The following is a 19,551-nucleotide window of genomic DNA, read 5'->3' on the forward strand; positions in this document are numbered from 1 at the left end:
GGCCCGACCTAGGATCCCAGGGGCTCAGGAGTGCAGGCAGAGGTGGTGGAGGCGCAGGTCACAGAGAGCCTGGGAGCCAGGGGAGGACCCTGTGACCAGGTGTGAGTCCCAGGGAGGCCCCTCTGGAGCAGCACTGGAGGGGCTGGGGGGCCACCTGAGAGCCAGGCAGGGCCCCTGGCTGCCCAGGAGGCAAAGAAATAGGCCAGGTTCAGGTTGGGTGAGGGGTGGCAGGTCCACGTAGGACAGCCAAGCTGTGGCAGGTGCTGGATCTGGGGCCAGTGTCACGATTGTCTTGGGTGGCTTAGGGGTCCAGTGGCACAGTGGTCTTGGGTGGCTGGGGACCCAGGCTTGGGGCTGGGAGTCCTCAGCACCTCGGGTGAGCAAAGCCATGAGCCCAGAGGCTGTACCCCAGGACTGTGGATTGAGGAGCCACAGGAGGAACAAGTGAAGACACAGAGGCCACCCACCAGGTGCACCCAGCACGGAGCATGACCGTCCCCTGCCTGTTGTCAGCCTGTGCCTCCCCAGGACGAGGCTGTGGCAGAAGAGCCAAGAAGGTTCTTCTAAATGAATGTTCTAAAAGGTCTTGAAAGCCCATCAGACTCTCCCTGGTTGCAGGTGGCAATTCTAATGCGAGTCTTCAAAATGCCTGTACCCCGCGACCTGGTAATTCTCCTAGGACTTCATCCCCAAGAAAACCCGAAATAAACACGAGTTCAAGCCCGGACACTGCCCTGGGGTGCTCACGGGGCTGGGGCAGGGGCCTAGCTCATTTCCGCCCGCGAGGCCCAGCGCCAGCACAGCGCAGCCCTGAGCCGCCTCACCTTGGAGTGGTACGCCGCGGAGTTCTTGGCCACAGCGCACTGCTTCTCCACCAGGAAGCAGAAGCGTCTGCGCTCCTCCGTCAGTGCGGTCTTGTAGCCGTCGGACACGTAATTCTCTAGCTCGCCCTGCTTGTTGCTGATGGCATCGATGTACTGTGGAGGGAAGGCGAGAAAGGCTCAGCCAGCAGCAGGAGGGCACCTGTCAGGCCCGGTTTGGGGCAGCCCCACGGACTCAGTCAAAGGACATGTCTAATTCGTGCAGAGCAGAGGCTTCTGGAAACAAAACAGCATCTACGGCCACTCAGGAGACAACTGCGCCCCCAGGAGGCTTCAGCTGCCCCGGGACCACTCAGGAGATGCCCGATGACCACATCCCCGAGAGGCTTCACTGCCCGGGGACCACTCTTGGCAAGTGGAGGGTCCTGCCTCCAGCAGGAGGCTCTGGCAGGGGGCTGGCCTCATCTCCTCGGGGCTCCCGCTGTGGCGTGGGGTCGCATGCACCTCCCTGTGGTCAAGGCACAGAAGCCTGGGTGTGGACGTGCCCCAGCTCCATGGGCCCCAGGACAGCTTCTTAGTCCTCCCGTTGCCTGGAGCACCCTCACCTGCCCCTCTGCCTCCAGGGCCCCTCCATCTCAGCCCCAGCAGGAAAAGCAGGAGAGCTGGAGCCCAGGACACTGGCCAAGGACCCCAGGAAAGCCCTCTGCTGCAGAGGGGACTCCGGGCGCACCTCACCTCCTCTCCCACCCCCGACTGTTTTCCAGATGAGCGCACACCGAGGGAGAATGTGAGAAGTTAGTTCATGGGGTGGATCAGACAAAAGGTGACTGAGCGGAGACCGGGAGCCCAGAAAGCAAGACCAGCGTCCGTGGGGACAGCAAGGTCAGATACACAGGTCACACTTGTCGGAAGAGGGTGTGCCCAGGTAAGGGGCCAGCACAGAACTAGGAATGAGAAGTAGGCCTGACTGCTACCCTTCCACCTTGGAGCTGCTCGAGTGCCCACCCGGGTGTCCCTGTAGGACGGGGGCACGGGGAGAATGTGTCCTGCACAAACATGGAAGCTCTGGAAACGCCCTCATCCCTGGCAGGTGCTCCTGGGCACAGGAAAGACAGGTAGTCAAGCCAGACCCTAGAACCCGAGCAGCCAGCAGGCAGACCCCATCCCAACCCGGCGGTCAGCCCCTCTGGAGCCCTGGCGGCTGTGGCCCTGGCTCTGACCAGGCGGCTGTCACGTCTTGACCACTCTCTACTTCGTGGTGGACACACAGTCCTCCCAGAAAGGGTTCCAGCCAAAACAACAGAAACTGCTACGGCCAAAATGATTTCCCCAAAAGGAAAACTGAGTCTCAACCTGATAGAGCCTCCAGATTCAGCTACCAATTCTGAACACACCAGGACGGAGAGTACCAGAGCTTCACTTTGGGAAGATGGGAAGTTCTGGAGATGGATGGTGGTGGTGATGGCACAACCACGTGAATGCACTAATGCCGCTGAACTGTGCACTTAATGGTTACCGTGGTCAACTGGATTAGTCACGTGTATTTTATCACAATTTAAAAAACTCATTAAAAGAAGTAGTGTAAGCAAAGCCAGACCAAGAAGCTGCAACTGAGCCCAGACCTCTCCGCTGTGAGCCTCAGAAGGAAACTGGAAAGAGGGAGTCTAGGGGAGAAAGTGGGGAAGAAGCTGAGGGTGGCTGCTCCCTCCCAGGCCCCGGACCGTGCTCCCATCCCGGGCAGAGGCGCCTCCCAGGCTGCCCGTGGGTACAGGGCTTGTGGTGTGACTCACCCGGCCAACAGGACTGTGGGTGGAACTGACAGTCCCAAACCCCAAGGCACTCTGCCTCTGTCCCTCTGGGAGGAACGTGCCTCCCCAACCCTCGCCGGCCCCTCCACGACCCCGGCTGGCGGATCATGTGCCTGACATCCTGTGGCACAGCTGACACCTGGCACCCAGGTTCCCGATTCTAGAACCCCAGCCCGACAGTGGGAGGGCTCGACTGCGGCCCTGGATGTCAACGGCTCTCTCCAGTTTTGTAGGCTGGAAACTTTCTGTCCCAAAACGCTGATGAGGCTGTGGGTGGCCAGTGAGGGTGAGGGAGCAGCACGCCAGGCACAGACCCTGTCCCCAGAGAGACACCCAGATCCCTCCCGGGTGGCCGCAGGATCCCAGCTGCTTCAGCAGGGAACCAGCTTCTCCTCTGCCAGAAAGCTCTTTCCAGCTCTCCGCTGTCTCGCCTCTCCTCCTGTGCCTACCTGCCCTGGGCTGAGCCCCTACCGGCCTGAGGCAGACCCTCCACAGCAAGACACAGACCCCCCCGTCCACCGGATCACCCGTCAAAGAGTGGCCAGTTCAGAATCGGCTCCTAAGAAGATTCGGCCTCCGCAAGGGGGCGGCCTCCCCCGCCTGACTCAGCCTCACGGCCGCCCCGCCCACAGCTCTGACTCAGCATGGGTGGGCAGCGCCGGCCCAGGTGGGTGGCGGGGAGGGGAGCGGAGCAGCCTGTTCCCTCGCTGCCTACCCCCGCAAGCCTCCACTACAGGGGTGAGAATCAGCCTGGAGGGGTGTGGGTCGGTCCCAGCGCTACCACTGGGCACTGGCTCTGCCTGCTGGCCAGTATGAGCAGACCGTGCTGTCCCCAAGGCTAGAGCCTGCCCAGCCACATCCCCCAACACGGAGCCCAGCGCTCCCCTGCCCTTGCAGCTCACCTTGCTTTCCCACACTAAACCCCACCTGCCCCTCCAAACAGTGGGCTTGCTACTGCTACCCTCAACAGGCCCTAACCCCCCAGAGGTGCTGCAGGGCCTGGCCACAGGGTCATCTAAATGGGACCTGGGATGGCGTTTGGGAAGCGAGAAGTTTGATCACAGGCGAGAGGCCCTGCAAGGCAGCCTTAAGCAGACTTTCCAGCCAGCTCTGCTCCACGCTGAGGTCTCTGCTGCCACCCCCACTGCCGCTGCCGCCGCCTCCCCCGCCACTTTCTCCTTTTTCTCCTCTTTCTCCTCCACCTCCTTCTCCTTCTCCTCCTCCTCCTTCTCCTCCTCCTCCTCTTCCACCTCCGCAGCTGGAGCACGAAGTTCTCTTCCTCTGGTTATGCAACACGCACCCACCAGGGCTTCCTGCTCTTGCTCCCAGGAACCTCCAGTGACCTCTGAAACTCCTTCTCCAGGAAGGGATGGAGTGGGACAGCCTGATTCGGGGGTACCCTGGGGCCTGGGGAGGGCATGGTGGCCGTGGCCAGGATGCCACATGCTGCAGCTATGGAGGAGGACACCTGAGCCCGCTGTGCTCCAGCCTGGCTGCTGGACTCCTTTCCCGACCTTCAGGATCAAAGGGACTGGGTGGGCAGGGCTTGCTCCAAGAAACAGGTGGGCTTGTGCACAATGAGGGGCCTGGAGATGAGTACCCACCCATGCCCCTGCAACATCACTCAGAGCAACACCCAGGCCTGTTCCCAGGCCGCCTGCAGGGTCCTGCCCACTCCTCCCCCAGGGAGCTGCCAGGGATGCTGGGGTGCGCCTCCAGGCTCTGAGTGGCCTGTGATGGGGATGCCTGCCTTGGACCCCGACCTCATGCACAAGAGTGCACAGAGGAGCTATTCGGTGCCCAGAACCCCTTAAGTGGGGCAGCCTCAGGAATGTGAGGTTCCATGGAGAAACCCCCAACACACCCCATCATGAGGATTCTGTACCCTCCCTGGGGGCTTTTCTAGCAGTGGCTGGAGGCATGGTGGGCAGAGAGCTTAGGGCCAGAGAGCGCTCAGCAGGAGATCTGACGCCTGGCAAAAGAAACTGAGGCACTGAGAAAAGGCAGGCCAGGGGGTCTGCCCAGAGCCACGGCCTCCACGCAGGTTGCCGTCCAAACGGGACTCGGGGGAAGTGAAGGTGCTGCTTGAAGCGGTCACCCCAGGACAGCAGCATAAACTAGGCCGCAGGGCCCCTTGGGTCTCCTCACCCTGAGAACGTCACCTTCCAAACCAAGGCCCCTGGAGCCGGTACGGCTGCCCACCCTACAGGCGGTTTCTGGGTTTTTAGGCTATAGTACTTTCTCACGCTCATGCTCGGTCCCCCGGGGGAGAGTACAGCGAGGGGTATTGGCCTCATTAGCAGGGTCTGGCAGCCTCCCTGGCTGGGTAGGGAGTTGGTGTTTTATTTTTAAGGCTTCCACTTACTCAAAGGAGCCCCGTAAATGGCTGGGAGTGGCACACAGATTTCAACAGAAACCCAGGGGAAGTTGGGGGAGAGACAAAGTACGGCTGCATGGTGCTCCAGCGGGGCCCCTCCAAACCCTGGGGACAGAGAAGAGAGATGTTCCCAGAGCTGTAAGCAGGGATGGCCAGCCCCCGGGGGACGGAGGGAGCCAACACCTCCTGCCTCAGAGCCCCCATATGAGCATCCGGCCATGGCGGAGCCTGAGTTAGTGCATGACACGCGGCTGCCACTCTGTCTAGGAATGACAGCCGCCTCTCTTCACCTCCTTTTCCAGAACACTAACTCCTCATAGAGACCACGACTGTGCAGGGCAGATCCTGGAAATCTAGGCCAGGCAGAAGCTTCACCACACAAGGGGCCGGTGTGGGGATGGGAAGGGGAGGAGGGGAAGAGGGAAGGGGAGGAGGGAAGGAGGGGAGGGGAGGAGGGGAGGAGAGGAGGTGGCGGTCAGCGCTGCAGGGCCCGACCAATTCTGACCTGCTGCTGGACGGGGATGCCCTGCATGGGGCACGTCCGAGCTGGGTGGAAAGTGCAGAGGACAGAGCACGGCCTGGTCTGCACCTCCAACCTGGCAGCCGGCCATTTACAACGGCCCTGAGCCTGCCCCATGGACAGGCGGTCCCAGTGGCCGGCCCCCTTCAGCCCCCGCCGGCCGCTGAGCCACCAGCTGCGTGCTTAGCTGGGTGCCATGGCGACAGCACTATGGAAACACCCAGCTGAAAGCATTTAAGACCCACAGAACGCTCCCACTTAGTCACCCTGGGCTGAACGGCCCCGTGATCAGAGAAGACAAAAGTGATCAGAACACATCTCATCTCTCCACAGCATGCGGTGACTCAGAGTGGGGGAGGGGCGTTCCGGAAAAAACCAAGGCGGCTTTGGTTTACCTCACCCGCCACGGCTGCTGCAGCTTTCCCACGTTCCTTAAAAATCGCATGCGGCCCCCCAGGTCCCCTGTAGCGTATGAATGAGAATGTAATTCTTGGCCTTCAGCTGTCACCATGGGCAACACTTACTCGAAAGGATGCGGCTGCAGACCGGTCAGCTGTGGTGTGTGGGGTGAGAATCAGCTGCCTCAAGTAGCACGTGGTCACTGGCCACCTGCTGGCTGCAGCCAGTGGCTGCTTCAAAACCCGCTGACCAGGCCTCCGGGCTGACAGGCACAGTACCCAGACAGAGGAGGGAGGGCAGCCATGGCAGGTGGTTCAGGAGACGGGAGGGCCCTCAAATCTCACGTTGAACACATGTGCTCTGAGCAAGGCCCGGGCTGGGCTGAGCAGAGGGTGAGCCGCACCCTCCGGCCCTGGTGGCAGGTGGAAAAGCTGGTTATTCCACTCCCCGGGGAAGGCATTACAGGAAGATCCTCAGGAAGGGAGCTCTTTGACAGGATCAGGGATCCATGAGCCCTGAGGGTCCCCATTTTCCTGGGAAAAAGGCCCAGAGCTTTCAGCAGATTGGCAAAGGGTGCCCAGGAACAACAGGTCCCAACAGACCCATAGCTTGCTATTGGGATGGACAGTCTGGTGAGCACATGCCCATGGGCACAGGAGAGAGCAGGCTGCTGCTGTCCACACGGGTGGGCTGGACACACAAACGGGCTGGAGGACCACAGACCAAGCTGTCCCCAAGACTCAGCAAAGGGTGGCAAGATGCAGGAGAAGTGGGGGCTAAGATGCCCGAGTGGCCCAGCCCTGAGGCTTGGGGAAGCGGACTGCTCGACCCCTGGCTGCCCTGGCCCCGGGGACACTGAGGGTCTCCGCGTCAGCTGCGAGTGTAGAAGCCCTGAGAGGGCTCCATGGCTGCTGGCTCCTCACGCCCACTTTTCCTGGTAAGGCCCCTCAGTGATGTTACTCCAGAGAAACACGGCTACACGGCTGTCCTCACGGGGGGCCTGGCCACAAACAGCCTTTAGCTCTGAAGAGCTTTGCTAAAACAAGGACGGGCTTCACCCCCCTGCACATCGCCAGACTCCACGCTGGCGATCGCTGGCCCTGCTATTATCATCTCTGAAGATCTGAACGAGGGTGCTTTGTCTCTGCTGTGTTAATTATACAACCCTTTAAATAGCACGCATCTCTCCCCTTTCTCAGACCTCAATCCGGGCTACGGCCTGGCACACCCAGAGACGGGGCACCGGAGGAGGATCCTGGGGGCACCAATGCCCCCCACTGGCCCCCTGCATTACAGCGAGCAGAGCGCCAGTGCCGCTTCCCAGGACCCTCAGGATGATCCTGCGGGTGCTCTGGAGCCCCCATGGTCTCTGGGAGGCAGCATCCCCAACAACACAGGGCCATCTCTCCCTCCTCACTCACGACTGGCCAGCGAGGGCTGCACCTGTCTCACCTGCCTCCTCCCCCATCATCGCAGAAAGGGAACAGGGGAAGGTGACCCAGCAGAAACCCTGGCTCTCCTTGTAGCCCCGGGCATCTCTGCTCAGAAAAGTCCCAGGAGGCGGTGAGTGGGCAGGGCAGCGCCGCCCTCCTCTGCAGCAGGAGCTTCAGGCTGCTGAGGAAGCCTCCAGAGCTGGCTGAGCAGGGTCATCCCAGGGCCAGCGGGTCGAGCCCATGCCCAGCGCGATTCTGAGCAGGGGCCTGGCCTGCCCCACACCACTCCCAGCACAAGCACCGACTTTTGAGGCCCCAACACTACTTGGGTCTGCCCCACCCTCAGCGCACCCGGGTCAGGAAGGACAAGTTGCATCCAGTGGGCGGGGGCTCTCCTCCCCACACTCAGGTCCTTGTGCCCACAGCCCAGCCCAGGGAGTAGGTGGGCCACTCCCCTCCCACCCTGAGCTCCAGCTGCAGGATGGGGCATGTGGACGTGTCCCCCGTGCCCTGCTCCATGCCCGAGGGGTGGGCACAGGCTGGGCTCTGCTCTGGGCCCCATTCCGGGCCCTGTGGAGATGGCCACACCCCTCTGTTCTGAGGAGGAGGAGCTGGACCAAGCTGTGACCCCGCCCCGCAGACGCACTGATAAATCACAGAGAAGGTGTCCTCTGCCCCAGCGTGTCCACCGTGTCCCGTGTGCTATGGAGACCGTCCCCTCCACACGGATGGGCACATCTATCAGCACCTGGTCCAGCAAACGTGGCAATGACCACAGTACCGGGGAGTGAGGGCACCGCTGGCCCAGCAGGCTGTACATACCCCCTTACATAAGCTCTCCTGTCCTAGTTAACAAACGTCCCAAATGCTTCCTGACTCCGGTGCCCTGACCTATAACTGCAATTACTTCTTTTCATGGAAATCCCAAAACACCATCTCAATTACACGCAGTTCTTGAACACGGGAGGCTCCCCGGCCCAGCCCCACTCGAGGGCACCCTGGCAGGCAGACAGAGAAACCCACTCTACCTGCCTCTCTGGGGCAGGGCCTGGCTGACCTCCCACCCACCCCTCCCTGCAGCCCCACCTCTGCCCCCAGGGCCTGGTGTGGTGTGTCCCTGGTTCAGCTCACGCGGCAGGCCCGGCCACTGCCTCATGATGAGCCTGGCAGTGGGAGAGGGCAGTGTGCATCGGGGGCCTCGGCCTCATGGGCACCCTGGAGCATGAAGCTGCCCCTCACATGCCACGGGCCCAGCCTTGCTGCCCGGCAGCCTCACAGCTCCCAGGAGCCCAGCGCTCCGCACACGCAGCTCAGGTGGGGTGCAGCTGGCGACAGGTTTCTGAGCCCACCGGGGACCCCAGCAATCACTTCGAGACACCCAGCCCTTGGGTCGCTGAGGGAACCCACATCTGACAACGACACAGCATGCTGCACCCACAAAGACCAGAGTCAGGCACCAGCACCACCTCCCCCTTCATCAGCAGCAGCTGAGGTGGGGGACCTCCATGGACGGGGGCACCCGTCCAGCCCTCGGAGCTCCCTAAACAGCCTCCACCTGCACGCACTGCCCACTCGGCTGCACCACCAGCCAGGCCCCAGCCAGCTCTAGACTGCCAGGTGACAGACATGCAGGGCCTCCCCAGGGGCACTAGAGTCTCCAAGGGAAAGGCCTCTATGGCAGGGACAGCTTGGGAACCGCGCGGAGGCCTCTGCTCTGCTACACACGCCCCTGGCTGGACGCTGGCTTCAGGCCACCCTTACACGGCGTCACTTCTACTTCCAGCAGCCCAGCTGCCCCCCCGTCTGCTCAAGAAGGCAGCCCCGGCCGGGCGCGGTGGCTCAAGCCTGTAATCCCAGCACTTTGGGAGGCCGAGACGGGCGGATCACGAGGTCGGGAGATCGAGACCATCCTGGCTAACATGGTGAAACCCCGTCTCTACTAAAAAATACAAAAAACTAGCCGGGCGCGGTGGCGGGCGCCTGTAGTCCCAGCTACTCGGGAGGCTGAGGCAGGAGAATGGCGTAAACCCGGGAGGCGGAGCTTGCAGTGAGCTGAGATCCGGCCACTGCACTCCAGCCTGCGCGGCAGAGCGAGACTCCGTCTAAAAAAAAAAAAAAAAAAAAAAAAAAAAAAAAAAGAAGGCAGCCCCAGGAGCCCGAATGGGCCAGACTCCTGCCCCACACCCCAGTGGTGTGGGCACATCTGCCTCTCCCAGGGTCTTCAGGACTGGGGACAACTGCTACGGTTGCCAGTGACCCCACAGGGCACACACTGGAGGCAGCTAGAAGAGCTGGGTGCAGGTGGGCCCAGGCACCATGAGCTGTACTCTCTGGGTAGACACCCCTGGGCTGTCCCCAGCGTGGGGTGCAGCTACTGGGCTGGTCTGCAGAACAGCTGGAAAGCAACCAACCGCTTTAGGAATGGAGAGGCCAGAGTGCTTCCAACAGGCCCTTTCCCTGTGACCACCAGGACCTTGCTGACATTCTAGGCCCCAGGACAGTAGCTCTTGACAGGCAGGCCAGGAGTGAGGCCCAGCTAGGAGGCCTGTGTTTGGGGGTGGGGCCACATAAGGGGGGTAGGGCTCACTGGAGGGGCAGGGCCTCCTGCTCCAAGTGGTGGGTCCACACAAGTGAGGGCAGGGTGGAGGGCACTGGAGGGGCAGGGCTGCACAAGTGGGTGGGGCCAGCCAGCCCAGCTCCCCAGCTCTTCAGAAGTGGAGAGGACGTGCAACGGCTGGGCACCCAGCAGCTACACCCTAAAGTAGACACCCCAGGGGGGCCGGCAGCACATCCCAGCCAGGCAGCCCGGCACTCACCCCAGGACTCACCCCAGGATGGTGGCAGCAGCCTCCCTGCAGCTCAGTGGGGGGTGTGCGCAGTCACATACCAAGTCCCCCACCCCCTCAAACTCAGATGTGGGGCCGGGCATGCTGATGGCTCCCAGCCTGGCCTCCTGGGCTTCCAGGCCACTAGGGAGCAGAAAGCACACTGGGCCGTGGCTCCCTCTGCTTCCCACCCCAAAACGTTGTTTTGAAACCACTTAGCACTTACTAGCTATCTGCTGCATGACCCGTTTGTGCGTGGCACCAAGTGGGATGCAGAAGAAATACGAGACCTAGCCCTTCCCAAAGGAACTCGGTGACTGAGGAAAAATCACAAAAATAAAACACCTGTGTGGTTAAGAGTTGTAGCCCCGTCTCCCATTAACAGAGGAAGGTCAGGTAGATGGGTAGGAACAGAGGCAGAGGTCGGTCCAGGAGAGCTCCCTACGCAGGCACCGTGAGAAGGTCGACACCAGCTTGTCCTAGGTCCACAGCCCTTCCTGTCAGTGCTCAGAAGACGGAGAAAAGCAGGACATTCCCCCTCACAAACAGGGAAACTGAGGCTCAGAGAAGCTTTGGTGCTTGCTGTGGCCACGTGACCCGTTAAGGGACAGAGCCGGATCCAAGCCTAAGCCTGACACCAGGGCCTTGAGGCTGTGCCCGGGTGGGGACACGCCAGCCTGGGGCCACCCACAGGTCCTCTGGTGAGTGGGGAGGAGCAGCTGCAAGTTCTGGAGAAAGGAGGTCACTCAGCCAGGGCTGGGGAGCCACAGCAGGGCGCCTGGGACCTGGGAAGAAAGGCCAGCTTCGTACATCTCCCAGGAGGCGCCCTGGGAGGCCAGGAAGATGAGGCTCACCAAGTGTCTCTGCACCGGGTGGCAGAAGCCTTTCCAGGGGAGCTGCTGGGCCACCTTACCTCACACCCACTGCAGCCTCCACCCACCACACGCTTCGGAGCCCTGCCTGCCCTCCCCGCCCACACGGCCCTCACCCAGACCCACTCACAGGTGCTGCGGGGACCATCTGCCTTGGCAACTCACAGCCACAGACAGGAACGCTGCCCTCATTCAGAACCCTGCCGGGCTCCTGGTTCTGGCCCATCAGGACACAGACAGCCTGGAGGGCCACGACCCCCTCCCCCTTCCCCTGCCCTCCTGCGGATGAGGGGGGGGCTTCGTGACGACTGTGGCAGCCATCGGGTGTCCCCCACCTGAGAAACAGGCGCCATGGCTTACTCCCAAAACTGTGTCACCTGACTTACCATGGAAGGACACTCAAGGGGCCCCAGGGTAAGCCCCGCCACCTGCCACCTTAGTTCTGTTATCAAATGTTTCACAGCACCTGGGGCACCCACTGGCAGCCCCTTGCCCAGACCGTGGACCACAGCACTGAAGCAGGGCCAAGGCCCCTTCAGTCACCGCAAGGTCCAGCCCCCTGTGGCTGCAAATCAGGGGACCCTCGGGCCAGTCAACGCAGGGTCCGCTGAGGCACTGGAGGTGGCTCGCAGCCCCCGTGGGACGAACAGATGGGACCTGCCTCCAGGGCCCCTGAGGCACCACCATGGTCCCTAACAGACCCCAAGTGCCAGGACACGCAGCAAACAAACGGACCAGCCATCAGCAAGAAGGTCGTCCAAACCCCCATGCGGGACGGGCTGAGGAGCTGGCTGTGCACACACAGCCTCGAGAGTAAATCCCACCACCCGGGGCCCACGGCAGAGCAGCGTGGAGGGCAGGCGGAGGCCGGGTGTGTGGTCAGGGCCCTCCTCAAGGGAGAGGCCTGGCAGAGGGAGGCAGGGCACCTGGAAACCAGGGAGCTGGTGAGGCAGGGCCAGGATGACTGCGTGGGGGCCTCAGGCCTCTGGCTCCAGACTGCAGGAGGGAGGGGGGTGGCTCCAAGAGCCCCTAGCCTCTGCCTCTGCCCAGCCCTATGCTACCCTGCCATGATCTCCGGCTCCCAGGGAGCCCAGCCACAGGACAATACCAGCTGTGCCAGGGAGAGGGCCCTCATCCTGAGCAGGGCGGAGCCTCCAGTACCCGTACGATGGAACACAATTGAGCCACGAAAAGGAAGAAACGCTGGCCCCCGACAGTAAGAGGTGGGGGGAGACTGGCGCAGGCTACTGCACGATCAGCCTTGAGAACCCTCCGCGCCACGTGAGCCACCAGGCACCAAAGGTCGGACGCTGTGGGATTCCAGAACAGGCGAGCCCACGGAGGCCGATGGCAGGCTGCTGACTGGTGGAGCCAGGGGCACAGGGGTGACTGCTGACTGGAAAGTGCTCTAAAATGGACTGAGTGATGGACGCACAGCTGCAAACACTCAACCACTGGGCTGTGCCCGCGAAATGGTGAACTGCTGGTGACGTGAATTATATCTTAATAAGGCCGTTAGCAAAAACCCACAGTGCCTCAAGGGGAGAGGAGAGCTCAGGTCCCTGGACCCTAGCAGGCAGCTGAGCCCTCAGTGGGCTGGCCTCAGTATCCCCATCTCCAGAACCCCAAGCCGGGGACGTTCCCAGGAAAGTTCCCTCTAAGACACGCTCTCACACCCGGCCTGGGTGCTCAGGGGTGGCTCACACCTGCACTGCCCTGGCCTGCCGGGAGGAAGCTACGGCCCTCCAGGCCGCGGGGGCGCCGTCTGCTGCTTAAGTCTTCAGAAAGCAAAGTTGCAAAATGCTCCAAGGTGGGAGGAAAAAGAAAAATAGACATAGGCTCTACCAACAAATACCTATTTCTCCTCCTCAACTCCCTATTCCCACTGCTCGGGATCTGTGCGCAGAAACAGCTGGAGGAAGGCTCGCTGCGGCAGCCTCAGGCAGGAATACTAAGGCCTCCACGATGGGCCCATCATGGAGAGACCCAACACTGCAGCCTGCCCAGAGTGTAAAACAGAAAGGATCACAAGACCCACCACAGCTTACCTGGAGTGAAAAACAGGATCGAAACAAAGGCTGGGGACACAGGAAGAGGTGGGTGGAGAGGGGAGGGCGCCTAGAGAACGGCCTGAGTCGCGTCCCTTCAACTGTGCACCAAACGTGCCTGAGTGGGAGGCTGCAGACAGCAGTGGGCACCCGAGGGACCCCCATATGGCTGTTTCCACAGACTCTCACTTATTCTTCTCATCTGCCCCTGGCCCAGTCCTGTCCTCTCCTTTGGGGCCGATCCTGCTCCACCAGGCGACCCCACGCTGGAAATCTTCCAGCTTGGCCTGCAGGGTATGGGCAGACCTGCCTGGCTTCCCTGCAGTCAAGGAGTGAGCGGGGCACAGGCTCTGAGCAGGCACCGGCCTCCAGTCCCAGGGTGAGGCCACAGCCATTCATGAACACCCATATCTGGCATCAAGGAGATGGCGGCACACACACACGCAGACACACGCACACGGGCAGGTGTGTGCGGGGCTTGCCAAGGCTTGAAAACCTGACTGCCAGCAGGAAGGGAGCGGCCTGGAGGCCCGGGCTTCACCCACAGCCACACCTTGCCCGCCCCAGGGTGCAGCCCAGAAGCTTCTACCTGGGTGACTGGCCAGGGGTTTTCCTGTTGTTTCTTTTACAAACGACTGGGCATCTTGTTTTGTGTGTCCTTCTCATCTGTATCACTATGACCCCAGCAAGTGGGCGAGGGGTTTCTGGGCCTGGCCTGTGCCAGGCACCATCCAGGTTCCGGTGTACACATCAGGCCGTGCCTGTCATCGGCGAGGCCATCTTAAGTCCTAGCCCACTCAGCATGCACCGGTGACACTGGCGGGACAGTGAGAGAAAACACCGAAGCCGCTCCCTCGAGGAACCTGAAGTACCACCTGCCTTGAGCAGCCAGCCCTGTGGGCAGCGGCCACAGCCGCTTAGAGGAACAGACTGGGACCCGACTCCTTAGAGGAACAGACTGGAACCCGACTCCTTAGAGGAACAGACCGGGACCCGACTCCTTAGAGGAACAGACCGGGACCCGACTCCTTAGAGGAACAGACCGGGACCCGACTCCTTAGAGGAACAGACCGGGACCCGACTCCTTAGAGGAACAGACCGGGACCCGACTCCTTAGAGGAACAGACTGGGACCTGACTCCTTAGAGGAACAGACCGGGACCTGACTCCTGGGCAGGGATCGGGGGAACAGACCGGGACCCGACTCCTTCGAGGAACAGACCGGGACCCGACTCCTTAGAGGAACAGACCAGGACCTGACTCCTTAGAGGAACAGACCGGGACCTGACTCCTTAGAGGAACAGACTGGGACCTGACTCCTTAGAGGAACAGACTGGAACCTGACTCCTAGGCAGGGATCGGGGGAACAGAGGTGGGAGGACTCCATTTGGGTTTCTGCTCCTTTGGCCAAGAACCTTCCAGCGACCCTGGAAGGCTGCAGAGAGCAGGACAGAGCCCCACAGGTGGAGCTGACCATCCCGCTGGCCTGGGGGCATCGGGCCCACTGCTCCTGAGGTCTACCAGGGGCACACAGCCTGCCTCTGTCTGATCCCCCCCTGGGGGGCTGCTGTCCACTCCCCGTGGACGAGGAGGGCTGAGGGGTGAGCAGTCCCAAGGTGAAGCGAGAGGCACCACAGCGGGGGTCGCAGGCCTACCTGCAGCTCCTTGTCTGAGTACTTCTGAGGATTCTTGCTGCCCTGGCTCTTCTTTCGAAGCTTTTTCAGCTCAGCCTGACACTTATCCAGGGCGTCGCCTTTGCTCCTTTGCTCAGTCTGGTATTTCTTCAGCGCAGCCTGAGAGTCAAACAATAAAACACAAAACCAAGGCCCATGAGCCCAGTGCAGCAGGGTCCCCCCGGCAACAAAACCAAGGCCCATGAGCCCAATGCTGCAGGGTCCCCTTGGCAGCCCTGACGCTCCCCTCCTGGCCTGCTCTCCAGCTGCGCATGCTCAGCGGCAAATCAGAGCTGTGGAGAGCGCAACTGAGCCCTCAGCCCGACCCCACCCCACCCCATGGCAGCTCTCTGGTCCCCGAAGATGAAAATCAGACTTTGAAAAACTGGCCAAGGCCCACCCTTCCCGCCCACCACGGAGAGCCAGGGATGACTCTCAAACCCTCGAGCAGCGCCTCAGGCCCAAGCCTTCTTGCCAGCTGACAGGAGTGGCAGTGAGGCAGGACGGGCCGAGAGCCCAGGGAACTGCAGAGGCCAAAGAAGGAGCTCCTGCATTCCCGGGCAGCAGAGTCAGGCACCAGCCTCACCACAAGTGGTCAAAGCCGAGGCATGAACTGGGCACACGGGACATCAGAGGCAATGGGTTCACCCACAGGTTGCATTTGGGGCACACCAGGGGCACTCGGTCCCAAATGGACAATGAAGTCAGAGCTGGGGCCCACGCGGACAGGGAGCTCAGGGGAAGTGGGAAGCCTTCAGGCCGAGGGAAGGAGCGACAGGCATTCAGGAGAGCTGGAGCCCAGGCACAGGGCCCCAGCAGGCACGGCCAGGGTGCACTTACACTCAGGTACCTGGAGTCCAGCTCCACCTTCTGCTCCAGCTGTGTGAGCAGCTCGTTGTGAAAAGACTTCAGCTGGACACGGAGAGAAAACATCAGCCGTCAGCTCCAACACATGGACGCAGAACAGGAGGGGGGCAGGGCCAGGGCGGACGGTCACGAGACCCCAGGTGTCCCGGCTGTGTAGGAGCCCCTCCCCCTGACTGACGGGCCATGGCTCTGCATGGCCAGGTGCGCCCTATGGAGCCAGGGGACTGCAGGAGCAAGTGCTGAACAGGAGTCTGGAACGTGGGACAATCTCGCCTCCGACAGCCATAAGGGCTCCGTTTCTCACAAGGGCAACAGAAACAGCTGTCCCCTGCTTCTTCTGCTGTCCCATGCCAGGGATCACTGCGACACAGGCCGAGAGGTCGCAGGGTCCATGAACCCGAACTGAAACCAGGGTCAGACCCCTGGCTTTAGACAGGATGCCGCAAACCAACCGCCAGCAACGTGCTTTGGTTGTCCGGGGTCTGCCTCTGCCTATAGTCGGAGAGGCCGGGGAAGTCTGCCTGGCTGCCTCGTGAGCTGCAGGAGTGGGGTCTGGCTGGGGCTGCGACCAGGGCTCTCCCTGGAGCCCAGCGTGTCGTGGCCGGCTGTGGTGGCAGCGAAGCATGCGGCCCCGGTCTGGCCCGTGCCCTTTTCTCCGACGTCCTCCTTGGAGTATGACTTGTGTCCTGAGCCAGGGTCCCTCCCTGCCTCTGAGTGTGGCTGGACAGCTCGGACTGTTCCGGCACCAGCTCTCCCACTGCACCTGCCCCTCCTCGCAGGGCCACGCTGGGGGTGGGACTCACCATTTCTTCCAGCTGATTCTGGATCTGCCTGTGGACTTCCGCCATCTGGAAAAGAACGTCTCCTGGGAAGAACGGCAGAAGGAAGGGGAGGGAGTCAGGTGCCCGCAGTCACCACCGTCATCCCACTCTGGGCTGACAGCCACCCCGGGAAGCCCGGTGACCACAGGCAACAGGGCCCCAGGGGCGTCAGGGCCAGAAGGGAGGGTGGAGAGGGGACACCAAGAGGAAACAGAAAATTCTAGAATGACAAGGGACTCCAGACCTCAAATGCACAGCACGCCTGGCATCTTTGGGACGGACCTTGAGTCTCTGCAAAGGCAAGAGACAGGAAGAGCCCGTGTGTGCCTCACCCCAGGCGTGACAGTGAGTGGCAGTGAGCGCAAACATACGTCTTCACACATCCGACTCTCGTTCGCAGAGACCCAAGAGCTTCGACCCTCCCACCTCAGGCCAGGCAGACGGTCTGCAGACCCCACACCACAGCGTGCAAACCTCCTCTGGGGCACATCCATGGGCACGCGCTGGGCACAGGCCGCTCTGACTCCAAGACGCCTCACTACCCAGGCTGCAGACCCACAGCACCTCTGAGACTTCACCCAACATCTCCGCTTTGAGCCCCAGAGGAGCACGGTGGTCTGAGGAGGCCTGGCCCCATGGGATCGGCTCACCAGGCAGCCACCCTGGTGCACGGAGGCCTGGGCTCACCGTGCCATCGCTGAGGGCCCTGGGGACACACGGGCAGCGCTTGGGGACACTGATGTCTCCTCGGCCCATGAGCAAAAATGCAGATTAAGAAACCAAAATCGTGAGGCCAGGCGCGGTGGCTCACGCTGTAATCCAGGCACTTTGGGAGGCCAAGGTGGGTGGATCACGAGGTCAGGAGATCGAGACCATCCTGGCTACACAGGTGAAACCCCGTCTCTACTAAAAATATTTTTAAAAATCAGCCGGGCGTGGTGGCAGGCACCTGTAGTCCCAGCTACTCGGGAGACTGAGGCAGGAGAATGGCGTGAACCCAGGAGGCGGAGCTTGCAGTGAGCCGAGATCGCGCCACTGCACTCCAGCCTGGGCGACAGAGCAAGACTCCGTCTCAAAAAAAAAAAAAAAAAAAAAAAAAAAAAAAAGCAATCAAAGTCGTGGCGGCAAAGGGGTGAGCGGCCATCAGAGGCCTTTTCCAGCCTGGACATCGACGACACCCGGCTCGAGTCCACCTGTGGGGGGCAGCCCCAGAGGCACAGGTGTCTGGGCTACCCTGATGTGGGCCTGAGCCACCACTCTGTAAGGGCCTCACCACACTGCTGCATCCCCACCTGCTTCCACCAAAGATGGGGGCAGAGAGGAGCTGAGGGGTCGAGGCCTCGAAGACACAGGAGCACGGCCTTCCCACCTCCCTCTGCCAGAGCTCCCGCAGAGCTGTGATCCCATTTGAGACATGGTCGCCAAGGCCAGCAGGTGTCCACACCACCAGCCCATGGGGCTGGCAAGCCAGAAGCCCCCACAGAGGTGCAGCCAGCCTGGGTTCCAGGACCCAGCCCTGACACTCATCAGCAGAGCCCGAGACCTACCCCCGCCATCAGCACCACATGGGACAGGAGCCCTGGCCAGTGCCCACTCAGCCCCAGAGTGCCCACAAGCACCCAGCATTTGCGAGGTCGCCGGCCCCCTATCCTGGGGTGGGGGCCTGCAAGTTCACAAAGAGGTGAAGCAAAAGGCCCGAGACAACTCAGCTGAACTGTGCATGGCTCTTGCCATATTCCGTTTTTTTCATTTTTAGAGATGGGGGTCTCACTATGTCACCCGGGCTGGTCTCCAACTCCTAGGCTTATGGGATCCTCCCGCCTCAGCCTCCCAAGTAGCTGGGATCAAAGGCATGCAGCACCGTGCCTGGCTCTCGCCACATTCTGCAGCCCTAAATTATAAGTTAATGTCAAGACCAAATAACAAGCACGTATTCCCTTAAAAGGCTACACACAATGGATTCAAGAGGAACATCTGGAAGACAACATTGAACAGCAAATCTTTTTAAAAAGGGACTGTTGAATCCAAAAAGAAAAAATAATATGTGGAGCTTCTCAGGGGGTTCTGGTCAGGTGACGATCATCACCACCCACCCGTGTGGCTGCGATACTCAAATGTGCACCCCAGCATCCCCGCCAGCCCGAGCCCCCAGCCCCACACTGCAGCTGGTGCGCACGCAGGGGAGGCCCAGGCAAAGCTGCACAGACCAGGCGTGTGCCCGCCCTGAGCTTCGAGCGGCGGCTGCACAAAATCATCCCACGCGTTGAATTTTTAAACTGCATCTTACAAGCAGCTGCAGGAAACCACGTGGGCATGGAGTGTGAACGTGTCCGGAACCAGCGCTTAACCCCCGAGGTGCTGCAGGCGCCCCTGCCGGGAGTATGACTGTGTGTGCAGCCACCAGCGCTTAACCCCCGGGGTGCTCTGATGCCGGCTGGAGGGACGGTCAGCCCAACACAGCTCCCACGTAAAGCACCAGACCCCTAAGGAATTCCAAGACCCTAAGATCAGCAGTGAGAGGCACCGGTAGGGGTAGTGAGTTCTGCTGAGCAACTAAGTCTTGTCTGCAGTTCCCTGTGTCCTTCAGGGGCCTGAAGAAGGAGTAGCAAGGTCAGAGCCATCGAGAGCCTCCCCGGGGTGAGACGTGAGGCCTAGTGTTCTTGGGCTCCCTCATCTCTTCATCTCTCCACGTTCCCTCCCATGTGGCAGGCAGACTTATCCAGGCCCACCCTGCTGGGGGACAGTCTACCAGGCTTCCGAAGCAGCCTCACCTATCAGATGCCACCCACCCACTGGGAAGCCCACATCTCGTCCACAGCACAGGTGGGTCCTTAACTCAAAAGACGAGGTTCAAATGTAAGCTGAGTGCCAGTGGGCCAGGGCACACAGCACGTGAGCCAGAACAGACCAGCACAGCCATCACCGTCGGAAGGATCCAGGGATCTGGGGTGCTGGGGGTGATGGACAGCAGGTGGCCACGCCTCAGGATGTAGGTGTGGGAGTGCAGCGGTGTCGCACCCAGGCTGATGGGTCAACCAGCTCTGGGCAGCTCACACCACTGGCCCAGGGCTGCCTAGGGGTGCTGGGG

The 19,551-nt window shown here is 61.3% G+C and overlaps 2 protein-coding genes across 6 annotated transcripts in view; both read right to left on the minus strand.

The window, feature by feature from the left end:
* NDUFAF8 (NADH:ubiquinone oxidoreductase complex assembly factor 8) overlaps positions 1–19,551 on the minus strand; it is a 269,205-nt gene that overhangs the window by 150,208 nt on the left and 99,446 nt on the right. The window lies entirely within an intron of this gene.
* BAIAP2 (BAR/IMD domain containing adaptor protein 2) overlaps positions 1–19,551 on the minus strand; it is a 318,844-nt gene that overhangs the window by 16,278 nt on the left and 283,015 nt on the right. Inside the window, exons 5-8 of the mRNA XM_050764029.1 lie at positions 16,446–16,507; positions 15,616–15,687; positions 14,758–14,895; positions 825–977 (exon numbers count right to left, since the gene is read on the minus strand). Coding sequence (XP_050619986.1) covers positions 825–977; positions 14,758–14,895; positions 15,616–15,687; positions 16,446–16,507 — 425 coding nt within the window. The remainder of the gene's footprint in view (positions 1–824; positions 978–14,757; positions 14,896–15,615; positions 15,688–16,445; positions 16,508–19,551) is intronic.

Source organism: Macaca thibetana, chromosome 16 (assembly GCF_024542745.1).
Source record: "Macaca thibetana thibetana isolate TM-01 chromosome 16, ASM2454274v1, whole genome shotgun sequence".
Classification (NCBI taxonomy): domain Eukaryota; kingdom Metazoa; phylum Chordata; class Mammalia; order Primates; family Cercopithecidae; genus Macaca; species Macaca thibetana.